Below are 16356 nucleotides of genomic sequence, written 5' to 3'. Positions count from 1 at the left end.
AGGGTCTGAACTCAATTTGGTGCAGCAAAATGTCTCAAAATTAAATGACAATTTTTACATTATTATAGTGATATAAACTAAGCTAAAAAAAGAAAAGAAATATTTTTTCTTTGAGATGAAGGACATTTTCTCCAGTTATTTTTTCAACAAGAGACAAGCAAAACAAAAACACGATAGGGCACAAAATTTTTTTTAAGTGATTTATTTCAAGAAACTAATTAATCATTTATTTGTTTAACCATCCCTTGGGACAACGTGTAATCTATTCTGATAAGAAATGTGTAGAAAACAGACCTAACTTTTTGTTGTTGTTCAATTATTAGTAGGATACTCAATGTTTGGGCTCACAGAAGTATCCCTCAGGGAAATGCTCTGCGTGCCATTAGCACTATTCTTAATGAGGAAAAGCTCAGAACTCCTTTAGTTCAATGCCAGAATTGTTTTATCTTCAAGTCAAAAGAACAACTATTTGGAGTAACACCAAAACAAGCACTTAACAATTACATGCAGCAAGCTATTCATAAGCATCATATTGTTAATGCTGCTCTAATTATAAATAACCTTATTTTATCAAATAAAATGTGAGCAAATTTTTAAGTCCCACATACCTCTTTGACTGCTTTATTCCTTAACTTTAAGAAAAAAATCATCGCTTCAATTTAAAGAACCTCATTTTATTTTAAAGTCTTCTTACAGAAAAGTGACATATAGAGAATCCTTAAATTTTTAATCCATGAGTAGGTAATCTTCAAAGAAAACTTACAAACCATAAACAAAGACCTAAAACAGAATACGATGCTTATAATAATCCTCAATGATACAGTAAAGTGGGAAAATCTGAAGACTGATCCCATTTTATTAATGCCCTACCTAAACTCTATCCAAGAAACAGTGCTTCCTTCCTTATTTAAAAAACACTCCACTGACTCAATGAAATGTCCTTTTTGCCTTTTTTCCTCCATTTCTCTGTTTTGTTCTAAAAGCCAAGTGCAATTTTCTAGGTTTCTTTTCCTATCACTATCTATATGATCCCTACCCTTGTTTGAAGTCTTTCCTTACACTTTACTCATTGATGAATGAAGGACATACAACGTAGATTACTGAGCCAAAGAAAGCAAATCTAGGCTGTCTCACTGATATTTGGGGAACTTTAAGTTGCAAGGATTAATAGGGCTTACCGATGAACTAACATGGAATTGACAAGTTTAATCTAAACACATCATATGATGAAGCACCAACACTGTGAGGAAAATATACAAGTTTTTATAAAAATACAAAAGTTTACGCATGGATTAAAGTCAAAGTGAAGACTACTGTAGTCAATTATTATATGTATGACAATGCCACGAACTTTTACAAAATAGGTTTACTGCATGATGTGATAGAAAAAATGACCTAGATTATGGAAGTTACTCAAACTCTTGCCTTTGGTTATCCAAGTTAATAGGATAGAAGAAGGTGTAGGATGGGATTTCTGCTTACTTTGATGTAGTCAGACATTTAGACTGTAGTGCTTCTTCAGATGAAGGACTTTCTAGAAACTCTGAGATCGACTTGCTCCCCCACCACCAACTCCACCACCCAGTAGCCCTCAAGATTATGCAGGCATACCTATTTATCCGCAGCAGGACCAGTGTGATTGAAGTATCTGCCTGTCATGGATGTACCTCGAGTACAGTTAAAGCTACTACTCCAGCTATAGGGGAAGGAGCGACAGCAGTCACTCGCTGGGACTCCTATGGCAGTGTAATACTCACGTACAAACAACCAGTAAACAAGACTGCTGGTGATCTACATCCCTGATATCTACCACATACCTGCAGCCTAGAAATGCCACTTCTGGATTCCAACCAACTCTGAGCACTGACAGAGGTGAGTGTGCTAGATTTCCCAGCTCACCTCCTCCCCACTCCACTTCCACTGGCAGAGGTATATAAAAATTTCAGGAAATCAAAGAGAATAAGCAAAAGTTGCCACAAACATGTCTGCCCTGCCTACCAACTAGAGATGACAGACTACCCAAGAGAAACCTCACCAAAGGAGCTTTGACAGAGTATCGATCATATGAATGACATGACCATTTTCACTAAACATGGCACATATTTTCACCACAGGACTGTCTTGCGAAGAATTATTATTGATGTGATCTCCTGATACAAACAACATCTTTGGGAAAAGGAGCTAAGAACTCATCAGTCAACAGGGACTTTTCTGTGGCTCAGGGCCAATCTTCCTCAACCCCCCCCAAAACAAAGTTATAATTTATATACAGTAAACTGTATAAATCTTAAATGTACAAATCAATGAATTTTTACATACGTGTACATCTATGTTACCCCACTCCGATCAAAATATAAAACATTTCTATCACTCCAGGTTTCCTCAAGCCTCTAGTCAGTAACTCCTACTCCAAATCTCCACCCCCAGGTAATCATTATCCTTTAACCTTACTAGATTAATTTTGGCTCTTTTTGAACTTCACATAAATGGATTTATACAGCAGATATTCTTTTGTTTCTGCTTATCTTGCCCAACAGAATGTATGTGAGATTCATATTTGCTTCCGTGTATATTCACACACGCCTTTTGGTATGTAAATCTCACTTTTCTTGGGTACATACCCAGAAGTGATCATATAGCAGGCACTTTTTTTTCTTTCTCCCCAAAGCCCCCCAGTATATTAGCTGTATATTCTAGTTGTGAGCGCCTCTGGTTGTGCTATGTGGGAACGCCACCTCAGCATGGCCTGACGAGCAGTGCCATGTCCGTGCCTGAGACCCAATCCGGAGAAATCCCAGGCTGCCCAAGCGGAGCATGTGAACGTAACCACTCGGCCACAGGGCTGGCCCCAGTAGGCACGTTTTAAAGCTACATACTGTGGAAGTTTTTTTAAATGGTATTGTCAGTCTTTACAATTTAGTTGTGCTGGTGAATGCATGGCATCTCACTGTGGTTTTACTTTGCATTACTCTAGTAAAGAATGATGCTGAGCACCTTTTCATATGCTTATTAGCCATCTGAATGTTCACTTTTGGAGGCCCCGTTCAAGTTTTTTGTCCATTTTTAAAATCGTCTGCCTTCTTGTTGATTTGTAGGAATTCTTCATATATTCTGCACGAGTCCTTTATCCAACATATGTATTTAAATGTTTTCTCTCAAACTTCAGCTTGCCTTCCTGCTTTTTAATGATGTCTTTTGAAAAACAGAATTTCTTAATTTTAATGAAATTCACTTGATCCATTTTTCCTTTAGCACTTAGTAATTTTTTTGTCTTTTAAAAAAATCTTTCCTACCAAAAGGTCATCAAGATATTCTCGTTTTCTTCTAGAGAATTGTTTCAGCTTTCACTTCACCCTTCTTCCCACCAACACCTCTGATCCTCTCTCCCAACCCAGCCAAATTTGTCACATTCAAGATTGTACCACTTGACAACACAAATCGAATTCATTAAATCTTTTTTATTATGTGTGATACTATTTAAAAAGCCAAATAAACCTGATAGTAAACAATAAATTGTGATGACGGGAATGTATCTCCTTTGGGAATATACCATAATGACTCCTCAGAGAACTGTTTGAGTTATCACTTCAATTTCTAATAACACACACCCAGCTTTAACTGATATACGCAGGTACTTTCTGTTACAAACTAAAAGATATTTCAGGTGATTCCCAGAGGTGAGGATTAGGGGGTGGGCAAAATGGGTGAAGGGAATCAAAAGGTGCAAACTTCTAGCTATAAAATAAACAAGTCATGTGGATGTAATGGACAGCATCGTGACTACAGTTAATAACACTGTATTGCATATCTGAAAGTTGCTAAGAGAGTAGCTCTTAAAAGTTCATCACAAGAAAAAAAATTACGTATGGTAACTAGACTTACTGTGGTGATTTCACAATATATACAAATACTGAATCATCATAATGCTTAGACTAAAATTGGACATACACTGAGCAGATACCAAATGAACTCATTTCCCACTGTTTAACCGACCTGAGCTCAGTGGAATCAGCCATTTGATAGAAAGGAATACAGAACTTTCACATATTTCTGCAAACATGAATCAACCTTTGACTTTGTCTTTCTGCAAATTTTAGCATATGTCTGAATCATACAGTATCTCTCCTGTCAGTGAACTCACATTAAGAAACAAATGAAGAGGAAAGAATTAAGCATTTGAAGTATTTATACAAGTAATTTGCAAATGGTGATAATCACCAAGATCCAGATCTCCCTAAACCTTTTTAACTGAATATATAAAATCCAGTACTATCCTAAAATTCCCACTATGACATGTTTGAGTCCACCTGGCTAGGTGATACACTCTCTTTTATGAACCTACTAAAACTGAAACCAGCAGTGAGATATACTCATAGTGGGAAATGAAATGTGCCTGGTATAAAAACACCCTACTCATTCAAGAATAAAGTTCATTCTATTAAGTTTGTTTTCTCAATTACTTTATTAAAATCTATTAATGACTACTACTACACAGTTAGAAAAATAAAGCCAATTAAACATTTTTGGATTACCTTTACATTACTATTCAGAAGGTCCCAATTTTTTAAAGGCAATAATATTTCACCAAGTGTCAATTAAAATTCATGCAACTCACAGACAAATCATGTAATCCACTATTTTTAAAAAAAATGTTACCACTGAAGTGAAGCTAGACTTACCTGTAGTAATGGCTCTATGGAACTGATGCATGTCTTCTCCTGAGAGCTCCTGGGCTACCTGCAATATCTTTTGTCTGACACCATCCAATTTAATTTCTGATTCAGTCAATATTTCTTCCATATCAGGAGCACTATAATTAAGATATTGGGAACTTTTGGAACATCAGCCAGATGCTTTGACAGTGAAAAACTGAAATAATCTAAATATCAATTAACATAAGACTATATAAATATTGAACGTATTTGGATACTTTTAACTCAAAACTGCAATTATATTTCATTAGAAGTATGGAAAAACATGCAAAATACTATAACATCCTATTAAGTGAAAAGAGAAGTATACAAAGTTGCATGTATAATATGATCATAACTGCAAGAAAAATTATGTTCATAAAAATATGACATCTGGAGATGTCTGCTCTTATTCAGGATGGAGTAACATAGATTTATCCTCGCATCAGAAACAACTAAAAAAAATACACAGAACAATGGTTTTCAGACACTGGACAAGAGGCAGCATGGGACAGTGATCCCTGAGAGATGGGTGAAAAAAAGGACATGTGCCCTGTGACTGTCCCATCTTATTGCTTGGAGTTTCCAAGTGACAGTACAGGGATGAGAAACCCAGGTTGCGCCTGGGAGTCTCCCTGAGAAAGCATTTTGAACTGAATGAAAATGAAAAACAACATATCAAAATTTGTGGAATGTAGCATACTAAAGCATCGAGACTTAAAACAAAAATTTATAGCACTAAATGCCTATATTAGAAAAGAAGAAATGATCTTAGTTTCTTCTTTGATCTCAGCTTCCACCTTAAGAATATATACAAAGAGGAGCAAAGGAATCCAAAGCAAGTAGAAAAAGAAAAAACACAGAAATCAATGTAACAGAAAACCAAAAAATAGACAATGTCAGTGAAACCAACAGTTGGTCCTTTAAGATCAACAAAACTGGTAAACCTCTAGCCAGACAGATTACAAAAGAAGAGAGGACACAAATTACCAACATTAGGAATGAGATGCTTACTCAACTGTTTACTAATCAAAAAATGCATGTATAATATGGTCACAACTACAATAAAAAACACTACATAAAATATGAAATCTGCTGACAGTAGCTATCTTCAGGTATTATGACTGACTTCTTTCATTCAGCATCTTTACTTTTCTGTCATTTATTATTTTTCTAAAGATTATTATTTTCTAAGTTTACTATAATGAGCATTTATTATTTTTGGGTGGACAAATGACTTTATACAATAACATGGCTTTTCCTAAAACATTAAGTTCTCCTGTCATAGTTCTATTACTTCTTTAAACTGCTGAATATTGATGGCAATTGTTTTAGAATTGCAATTTGTATTTTAAAAAGGTGTTCATAATTAATCAAAACAATGTTGCTTCTTTCCATAAAACAAGCTCAAGTATGTACAAGCTATCTGAGAATTTGTTTATAAAACAAGCAAAAACCAATTTTAGATTCAGGTAAGATAAAGAAAAGGTTAACAGTGCCACATTCCAATAAATCTATGCACGACAAATTTACTTCCACGTAGTGGAAGAAAAATTAAAGTATTAGAGAGTTATCCTAAAAGTTGTAAGTTAGTGAATAGACGAGTACTTCAATAATATTTTTAATAATAAAAAGATGACAAACTATGTTTGGTCTTCCTCAAATACTTTATAAGATACATAGTGTAAAGCCTATCATAGCTTTCCTTCTAGAGACATCTGGAATTTCTAACAAGAATCTCTTGTAGCGAATTGCAGGGTGGGCACTTTCTACCCCCATGTGGAACAGAGACACAAAGAAAGCTGGTCAAATGAAATATGAAGCAAACAAAGAAGCAAAGATGAAAGATGGAGATGCATTCATAAGATATTCCGGAATCTTTATAATTCACTTTCCTTCTCTACGTAGGCTAGTGTTTAAGCTGGTTTCTTTTACTTGCAACCAAAAAAATCTTAAATATACAGAGCCTACCTAGAAAGATAAAACAGTAAAACCCTAGAGAAGGAAATCTCAAAGAAATTAATGTCACAGAGCTGAAGGAAAAGGAAATTTCAAAGAAGAGTAGTCAACAATATCATATGCTGCAAAAATGTAAAATAAGAAAATAGCAGAAGAGAGTGTACTAGATTTAGCAATATGAAGGTAACAAGGGCAATTTCAATAGTTGTAAGGCAGAAAGGCAGACTGCAATGAGTTGAAAAATGAATTGGAAGATAAGCAGATTTTAACATTTATCTAATATTAAAATTTATGCATGTGTCATCCAAGTAAAGCTTTAACATTTTAGGCTCTAATAAACCATCCAAAATTTAATATTTTCACAAATAATAGCTATATCAATGAATGATCTTAACAGAACACAAAATCCCCAGCTGCTCTGTAAAGAAGAATTTTTCCCTCTTATTTTTATTAAAATGTTTATTCTTAAAATCTACCTGCGGGGCCGGCCCAGTGGCCAAGTGGTTAAATTCTCGTGCTCCACTTTGGCGACCCAGGTGCCATGTCCTGCCCAAGGACATGGCACCACTCATCAGGCCATGCTGAGGCGGCGTCCCACATGCCACAACTAGAAGGACCCACAACTAGAATATACAACTATGTGCTGGGGGGATTTGGGGAGAAGAAGCAATTAAAAAAAAAAGAAAGAAAGATTGGCAACAGTTGTTAGCTCAGGTGCCAATCTTTAGAAAAAAAAAATCTACCTGCTGCTACCGTCCTTTGACTCCAGTGTTCACAGAATAAGTCACAGATTATTCTAATAGCAAGTTATTGCCCATTGATGTATAAAGCATTACAAAATACATTTATAAAATACATATCAAACTGTATCCAACTATAACAAGTTTTAAAGATATTTACTTACCTTGTAATCCTATGGAGGAGAAAAATGGTTCTTTTACTTTCAACAGTTATATCCCGACTAAGTTTCACAAGTCTCTCGTATTTGTCATGTCTCGCATCAAGTTCCTGCTGAAACGCTAAGAACACAGTATTATGATCCTAAGCACACATATTCTATATTTAACCCATCAAACAATATTGTTATTATGCATGAGGAAGCAAACATTATTTACTCCATAAAAATGAAGAGGACAAAATCATCTTATTTATTTTTAAAGTACTTGGAAATCAAAGATTCTGCTAGTAACCAAAATATTCTTTCTTTAAATACAAGTATGCCTTAACTGGGTTTTACCACTCAGAGTCTCACCATGAGATGTATATATTGTAAAAATTATCTGGTCTAGTAAACATGAGATTATCACACATAACTACTTACAACAATTACTTCCAACTATCTCCCTAAGTTACATCAAGTTTTTTTTTAATTACCTTATCACATACAATTATCTCCCAAAAAAGAAACTGGAGTTTTTAAATTAAAAGTTTATAAGTTTTAATATCGTTAACTTTCTGAATTTTTAAGCCCTAGTCACTGAAATACCCATAAACCACTTAACTCTTAAAAACCACTTTATTTCAGAAGCATTGTCACTTCAAAGACCTAGCAAGCTGCCTGTCATATTCGGAGCACCCAATAGCTGCATTTTGCATGAATTAAAAAAATCCAAAACTTGAATAAACTATTAACCAAATTAGTAGTTGACAGGGACCTAAATACATCTAGTTTGTTATTATTGAGATAATAATTAGGCTAGGATTTGCCTAATATCTCAAGATAACCAAATGTATTCATTATCTATTATGAATACATTAATGACCCCACTTCACAGTGGTCATTACGAAGACCAAGTTAAATAAGACAGATCCTGTTCTCAAAGAGCTTAGTCCAGTATAAGAAATAAAATATGACCATGCTACAGTAAACATATGTAACAGGTTCAGTAAAACAGGAACCACATTTTTTTGTTCACTAACAACACATGCCAGAACATAGCTGATAGTCAATGAATACTTCACGACTGAATGGAAGGATGGAGAATGAATGAATGCTACGTTTGTCACCAATCTGCGTGAGAGAAAAACCAGAAAGGCTTCAAATAGAAGCCACTTGAGCTGGGTTTTGAAGAAAACCATAGCTCACCCGATGGACAATGGGGGCACCAAGTTAGAAGCAATTCCAAGGTTAAAGAACTGTGTGTGAAAAGGCAGGCAGGAAAATAAAAACAGCAAAACACACTTGGAAGCAGGCAGCTCTAGCCCACTGAGTACACAGCGGTATCAACAGGCTCTCCACTCAATTACAACTAGTTGTCTTACACCGCTGAAGATCACTTCAAGTGCTGTGATGGTTTTAAAACATATCCATCAATTATTTGAGACTCCTCCCTTCAACAGGTGGAACCTAATTCCCGTCCCGTTAAATACGAGGCAGAGTTTTTAAGCCAGCTCATGTAACAAACAGAACCTAGCAAAAGTGATGGTGCATGACGCCCAAGATTAGGACACAGGGGATTGCTCTCTGTCCAGGGGAAGCCAGATGCTACACGAGGGCACTCAAGCAGCACTATGGAGGGGTCCACGCAGAGAGGAAGAGAGAGCCAGTTTTTGGCAGAAGGCCTAACTTGTCAATCGAGCCTTTCAAGGACTGCAAGTCAGAATCAACAGGCAAGCCCCTCTCAGCTTCCTGAACCACAGAAACTATAAGGTCCAGTGTGGCAGACTGAGGACAAGAGGAGGGAGAATTTTGTTTTGTTTTGTTTTGAAATGAGAACCAGTTTGATGAAGTTAAAACACTGAGAAAAGAGGGATTATGAATATATACATATATATATATGATTTACTAACAGATATGCGTTCCTACTGGGTGCAAAGTGCTATAGTCAAAACAAAAATATAGCTCCCGTCTTCAGAAGTCTAGTTGAGGAAACAAAACCAACACACAATAAAAAACTGATTAAACATGTATATAAACACCTGATATATATATACATACACACATATATACACATCTGATATACATATATGACATACATACATATATATCAGGGACACAATAATTTTCAGGTGCGTGGCATGTCTGATGCTCATTAATTAATGTTTACCTGGGAAACTATCATGGGAAAAAAGTCAAGACTTTCGTAATCTCAACTCTCGCGGCAGACCTAACACCACGGCAAACCCTCCAGGAAAAGAGGCTCACACAGGCACATCCTAAATTCCTGGGGGCTGTCCTCGCGCAGCCCACGGCTAAAGAATCCTCGTTACCACCTCTTTAGTCCTCTTCCCTTCGCCAACTTACATTTGAAGGCCAACATCACAGGCGAAGATGAATTAACATCCTTCCCTTCTCTTCTCTGGTTATGTGGGAAATTGTCATGCTTCCTTTTCCTGAACCCTCCTGATCCTAACGTAGAAAAGGAGAAAAGAGTCGGATAGGGCTCTTCCCTCGCCAAGAGCTGACAAAATATCACACAGGCAAACCCTCCCCCCGCCCTTCCTTCCTTTAAAACCAGAGCCCCACAGGGCCCTCGCCTTATAGGCTTTCTCAGCTGCTCTGCTTTTCCCCCTCAAACCCTAAGCTCATGTCATCCGGGCCTCCACCAATGGGTCCCATGATCTGCACAAGGAGAGGAATGATCGAATTAACATAAAAAACAGCTCGAGGATTTAACAAAACGAAGGGTGTAAGGAGGGCCAGTGTGGCCGAGAAGATCAGCAGGGCTGCCCCCACCCCGCCCCGGGCCTGCAAGAGGCGAGGGCATCCCCCCAGGGTGAGAAGTGGAAAATCTGACAAAAGGGCTGCAGAGCCTCCCCCTTTGAGTAAATAACGCCCAAGGCTGTCGAGGACGCCACCTTCTTTGTTGCTCATGTCGTCAAGGCCTACGGTGAGACGAGCGGACACTGAGGGCCTCGGTGCAAGTGGAGTGCGTAAGGCGACCGCCGGAGAGCCCGCTGAGGCGCCCTTTGCTGCCGGGCGACGTCGACGCACCGGCCGGAAGCCGCGCCTGCAGCCACTCAGACCTCTCTCTTCTCCCTCGCACACTTCCGGCCTGCGACTCAGCCCCGCCGCCACTGGTTCCGCCCCGCGCTTGGCCCGGGGGACCTCGCGCCCGCGCGCCGTCGTCGCGCCTGCCCTCGGCTGTGCCTGAAGACAGAAGCTACGCCACGCGAGTCTCTGTTTGCGCTGTTAATGAAAAAGATGAGGCGGCCTCCTGGAGATGAGATCTGTGTGAAGGTAGGAAAGCGGCGAAAATTGTGATTTTTTTTTTTTTTTTTCCTCAAGGCACCTTTGGGACACCCTCGCCTTCCCTCAGCATGGACCCAGCCTCCCGCGTGGTGCATAGTGGGGGTTGTAGTTCCCTCGCAGGAGCGGCCGCCTGTGCAGGAGACCAGGCTGTGAGGAAGGAAGGAGTGGCTGATGTCCTGTGAGACGTCTTCTCAGGACTGAAGCCCAACCTTACAGTTAGGAGTTTTTAAACTTCCCACAGTGAGGCCAAGAGCTAAAGTGATGGAAATATGCAAATCAATGAGTTGATGGCGTTATTGGTATTTTTTCTGACGAAGGTAAAACCACCCTCTGTTCTCCCCTTCGGCCCTGCGTGTCTGCCACCTTCTCCTCCCTGCTCCCCGTCGTCTCTCGCTTTAGCCCTTTTTCCTGGCTCTCTGGAGCCAGACTGCTTGCCTTCATATTCGTCTCCGCCACTCAGTGACTGCGTGACTAAGGAAATGGCTAACTTGTGTACCTCTCTCCTTTTTTCTTTTTTTTGGTGAGGAAGATTGGCCCTGAGCTAACATCTGTGCCAGTGTTCCTCTATTTTGTATGTGGGACACGTCCACAGCATGGCTGCCAAGGAGTGGTGCTAGGTTGGCACCTGGGATCAGAACTGTGAACCCCGGGCCACCTAAACCGTGAGCAGGAACTTAACCGTTATGCCACCTGGCCGGCCCCCTGCACCTCAGTTTTTTTTTATCTGTAAACTAGGGATGGAATAGTACCCGCCTCACAGGATTATTTGAAGACAAAGTGAGTTTATAGTAAGGTGTATGGAAGAGTGCCTTTCACATGGGAAATGCTCAAACGTTAGCTTTGACACCCTTCTCCCAACGTCGCTCTCCAAAACAGAGGTTAGTAATAATAACAGGTGTGCACTACTAAATTGTGAGCTTTTAATAAAATTGTGGGCAGGTGCTGCCATATCTTAGACTTATTAGTCTTTGTTCCCCACCCCGCCCATACTGTGCTGGCACAGTGCCCGTGTAACCTCCGGAAGTGTTTGTTGAATGACCTCCCATCATCAGGATGCGTAACAAAGTGGCAATCCAGCATCCTCCAGGTGTAAGTAAGCTCAGGCTAAGACTTGGTAAGTTGGGTGGCCTAGGCCTAGTAGGGGAAACAAAGAATATTCTGTTGTGATTTCTCCAAATAACCTCCGTATTGTAGGCATGTATTGTACACACAGTCTCTTTCCTCCTTGTTGATTTAGAAACAAAGGAACAGTAAATGAAACAAGTTGGCTAGAATGTGGTGGTAATTTCCAGCCCCTGACAGGAGTGTGTCTTGGGAAGGTTTTCTGCTCTGGGTAATCTCTAGGGTGTCTTCCAACTCGAAAGCAAGAAATCACCACCACCCATCATGCCTTTGCAGCTCTTGGAATACAGGAATTGGTTAGTCAAATTCATGGATACAACAGGCTCCTGAGGACCTGGGCTGAACAGTTGCTTTGTGGATGTTGGGCAAATAATTCTGAGTTTGTGTGAGGTCTGACCCTGCTGACATTACCCACCAGTATCTGCCTACTCTGATTAGAGATGACTTGATCGTCGAAAGAAATATATAGACAACTCTTTTATAAATGTAGCCATTTTACTGTGACTCCCTCTAGATCAAAGGAAGCCAGTAACTTATGAACATTTTTAGTCAATGCTTATTTTTCCATCATAGTCTGGGAGAAGTGTATTTTTCCTAGCTATGTAGTAGCAGCTGCCTAGACCTCAAGTTTTTTTAAATCTGGAGCAGCCATATTGCTTTCCTTTCTCCAGCCACCACTCCTGTTCAGCTGTTCAACTACAGCTATGTTGCTTGAACTGCTTTTCACTGTGTTCCATAAATTTAAGGATCAGAACGCTGTTTCACAACCTGTAATGACTTCTCAGAGTACTTAATGAAGGTGAATCCCGGTGACACTTTCCAAGCATTTATTTCCATACGCAGTGACCCTAGGTGTCCCAACCATAGCTACTCCTTTGTCAGGAAATACCTTTCAATCTCTGACAACCTGCAGAAGGCACCTTCACCTTGACTGTCTCCTGGTTTTATTGCTTCAGATGCATACACATAGTTTTGGTATTTGGCAAAACATATTTTTGTTTGTTTTTAAAGGAAAACTATCACCCCAGGTCAGGAATAAGAAGGTAAAGATTTCAGTAAGACCTTAGCTCTGGAATGGTGTTCTTTCCTCCTCCTGCTGTTGCATTCTAATTGCCCACATTTGACTCTGAATAAAACTCTAAGGCTTTTAAACACACCTGTTTTTATGCAGTTTATAAATCCTCACATTTGTCACCTATACGGGAAAAAAAAAATCACATATCAAAGTTGATTTTCGGTATTGAAAAAAATCATAAATGGTCATGCACTGCATAATGACATTTTGGTCAATGATGGACTGCATATACAATGGTGATCCCATAAGATTAGTACCATATTGCCTAGATGTATAATAGTCTATGCCATCTAGATTTGTGTAAATACATTCTGTGATGTTTGCACAACCACAAAATCACCTAATGACGTATTTCTCAGAATGTGTCCCATTGTTAAGAGATGCATGGCTGTAATCAAGAGAAGAAACATAGGCCCTCAAGGGATTTTCTGTTTCAGCATTTACCTTACGTAGTTATTATATGAACGTGGGCGGAGAGGGGGTGGGATATATCATGGGGAGTTGCCAGAATCTTTAGTGACCATTTTTAAAGATTTTATTTTTTTTTCCTTTTTCTCCCCAAAGCCCCCCAGTACATAGTTGTATATTTCTCGTTGTAGGTTCTTCTAGTTGTGGTATGTGGGACGCTGCCTCAGCGTGGTCTGACGAGCAGTGCCATGTCCGTGCCCAGGATTCGAACCAACGAAACACTGGGACGCCTGCAGCAGAGCGCGCGAACTTAACCACTCAGCCGCGGGGCCAGCCCCCTTTAGTGACCATTTTTAAAGTGATAACTCTAGTATTTAAAAGGTACCCGTATGTCCATAGTGATATTGTGAAGTGTACACATACCAACTCACAGATTTGTTTTTCAAGCAATGCTAGGACTTAGTAGGAGAAAATAATGTTCCAGTTCTTTACTGGAGAGAGAAGCTGGTATTTGAGGGAGTGAAGAGGGATGGGCAAAACTACAATGAGATACCACTTCACATCCACAAGGATGGCTATAATCAAAAAAGTAGAAAATAACAAGTGTTAATGGGGATATGGAGAAATTGGCACTCTCATCCATTGCTGGTAGAAATGTAAGATGGTGCCTCCCCTGTAGAAGATAGTTTGGCAGTCTGAAAAACTTAAACATAGAATTACCTTATGACCCAGTAATTCCACTGCTAGGTGTACACCTTGTATGTGGATGTTCACAGCGGTACTATTCACAATAACAGGAAGGTGGAAAGCACCCAAACGTCCATCAACAGATGAATGGATAAACAAAATGTGGTGTGACCATACAATGGAATATTATTTATCAATAGAAAGAAATGAAATGCTATCCATGCTGCAATATGAATGAACCTTGGAAACATTATACTAAGTGAAAGAAACCAGTCACAAAAAGACCTCATATTGTATGATTACATTTATTTGAAATATTTAGAATAGGCAAGTCTATGGAGACTAGACTCGCAGTTGCTTGGAGCTGAGACGCACGGGAGAGGGGTATAGATGAGTGACGGCTAAAGAGTGTGGGGTTTCTTTTTCAGCTGATAAAGATGTTCTAAAACTGATGATGATTGCACATATCTGGAATATACTAAAAACTATTGAACTGGTCACTTTAAATGGATGAATTGTAAATCAGTGAATTATGTCTCCATAAAGCTGTTAAAAGATTTTAAAAAGAGTGATGGGAAACATTCTTTTCAAGTCCTGGAAATATATACATGTAGTTATATAGACATACTGCAATGTTATTAGGGAAAAGTAATAAGCAATATGGCTTAAATTTATTTTTAATAATCTGTAATTAAAAATACGTAAAATACAGGGCTGGCCCAGTAGCGTGGCGGTTAAGTTCTCACGCTTTGCTTCTGCGCTGGGCTTTGCCAGTGCAAATCCTGGGCGTGGACCTACGCACCACTTATAAAGCCATGCTTTGGCAAGCATCCCACATATAAAAGTAGAGGAAGATGGGCATGGATGTTAGCTCAGGGCCAATCTTCCTAAAAAAAAAAAAAGTAAGGTACTTTAACTACAGATTTGATCATCTTCAACAAACGTTTCCATGCCTCGTTTATGCCTGATGATGTAATTTGTGCTGTAAAGGACACAACCGTTTTCTTATTCATTCAACAAATATTTATTGAGCACCTACCGTGTTACAGGTACCATTGTAAGAATTGGTGATCCCTGTTCTCATGAAGTTTATTTTCTAGTGAGAGGAGACAAAGAACAAAATTAGTAAGTAAAGTATATACCATTAGAAAGTGATCACTGCTATAGAGAAAAATAAGATGAAAAGAAAAGGATGTGAAGGGTAGAGTTTCCGGGGGTGGGGTGAGAGTTGCAACTGAGATAGGATGGTCAGAAAAAGAGCTCACTGGGGAGGGGACATACATCTGAAGGAGGTAAATATAAGCTGTGCAAATACCTGGGGTATTTTCCCTTCCCTGTGTGCCAGTAATTCTCGCCTTTCTCTCCTATATTATTTTTTTCTTTTGCTCTCTACTGCATCATTCCCAGCACGATGCAAACTTACAATCATATTGTCCGTCTTAAAATACATCTGACTCCACTTCTGTCTCCAGCTTACACACCATTTCTCTGCTTCCCTGTACTGTCTCTATTTCTCCTGTTCTTCCTGATCCATCTCTAATCAGGCTATCACTTTTCAGAAACTGCTCTTGTCAAGATCACGAATGACTTCCATATTGCTAGATATGCTGGTCATACTTAATCCTCATCTCACTTGGCCTATGAGCAGCATTTAACACAGTTGTCATTGTCTGTGTCACTACTGGACACCACATTCTCTTGACTTCCCTTCTACCTCACTAGCCAGTTCTCCTCAACCCTTTGTGGTTCCTCCTCATCTCCTCAAACTCTTAGCATTGAATTGCTCCAGAAGACTTCCTCTGCTCTATTACACTTACACTTGTATTGATCCCATTCTCATGGTTTTTAATGCCATCTATATTCTAATAATCCCCAACGTTCTATCTCCAGTCCAGAAAACTCATGTATCCAGTCCAAACTCATATCAGATCACCTATTCAGTATCTCATCTTGAGTGTCTAATGTGTATCTCAAAATTAACGTGTCCAAAATTGAATGTAACAATTCCCCAAAACCCATCTCTTCAGCATTATTCCCTGTTTCAGTTAATGTAAATCTCTTTCCAATTGATCAGACTAAAAGACTAGAGTCATCTTTGACTCCTCTTTTTTTCACGTTCCACGTCATATTTTCTGTAAATTGTGTCCTGCAAAATTCATATGTTGAAGCCCTAAAATTCAATGTGAGTTATTTGGAGATAGGGCTTTTAGGAGGTAATTAAG

The 16356-nt window shown here is 39.0% G+C and overlaps 1 protein-coding gene and 1 long non-coding RNA gene across 3 annotated transcripts in view; one reads left to right on the top strand and one right to left on the bottom strand.

The window, feature by feature from the left end:
- TSNAX (translin associated factor X) overlaps window positions 1-10633 on the bottom strand; it is a 31037-nt gene extending 20404 nt beyond the window's left edge. The window contains exons 1-4 of the mRNA XM_046653775.1: window positions 10449-10633; window positions 9895-9999; window positions 7555-7669; window positions 4680-4810 (exon numbers count right to left, since the gene is read on the bottom strand). Of these exons, the coding sequence (XP_046509731.1) occupies window positions 4680-4810; window positions 7555-7669; window positions 9895-9999; window positions 10449-10464 (367 nt within the window). The 5' untranslated portion in view covers window positions 10465-10633. The remainder of the gene's footprint in view (window positions 1-4679; window positions 4811-7554; window positions 7670-9894; window positions 10000-10448) is intronic.
- Window positions 10634-10971: 338 nt separating this feature from the next.
- On the top strand, window positions 10972-13698 carry LOC124233738 (uncharacterized). 2 transcript variants are annotated; one of them, XR_006887130.1, is made up of 4 exons: window positions 10972-11159; window positions 11578-11720; window positions 11846-11931; window positions 13639-13698. It is a non-coding gene; the product is annotated as an uncharacterized LOC124233738 (long non-coding RNA). The 2 variants fall into 2 exon arrangements; XR_006887131.1 differs by having other exon boundaries at window positions 11372-11720.
- Window positions 13699-16356: the final 2658 nt, after the last annotated feature.

This window comes from Equus quagga, chromosome 2 (assembly GCF_021613505.1).
Source record: "Equus quagga isolate Etosha38 chromosome 2, UCLA_HA_Equagga_1.0, whole genome shotgun sequence".
Classification (NCBI taxonomy): Eukaryota; Metazoa; Chordata; class Mammalia; order Perissodactyla; family Equidae; genus Equus; species Equus quagga.
The sequence above is the reverse complement of the archived record's forward strand: the minus strand, read 5'-3'. Positions and strand labels throughout refer to the sequence as shown.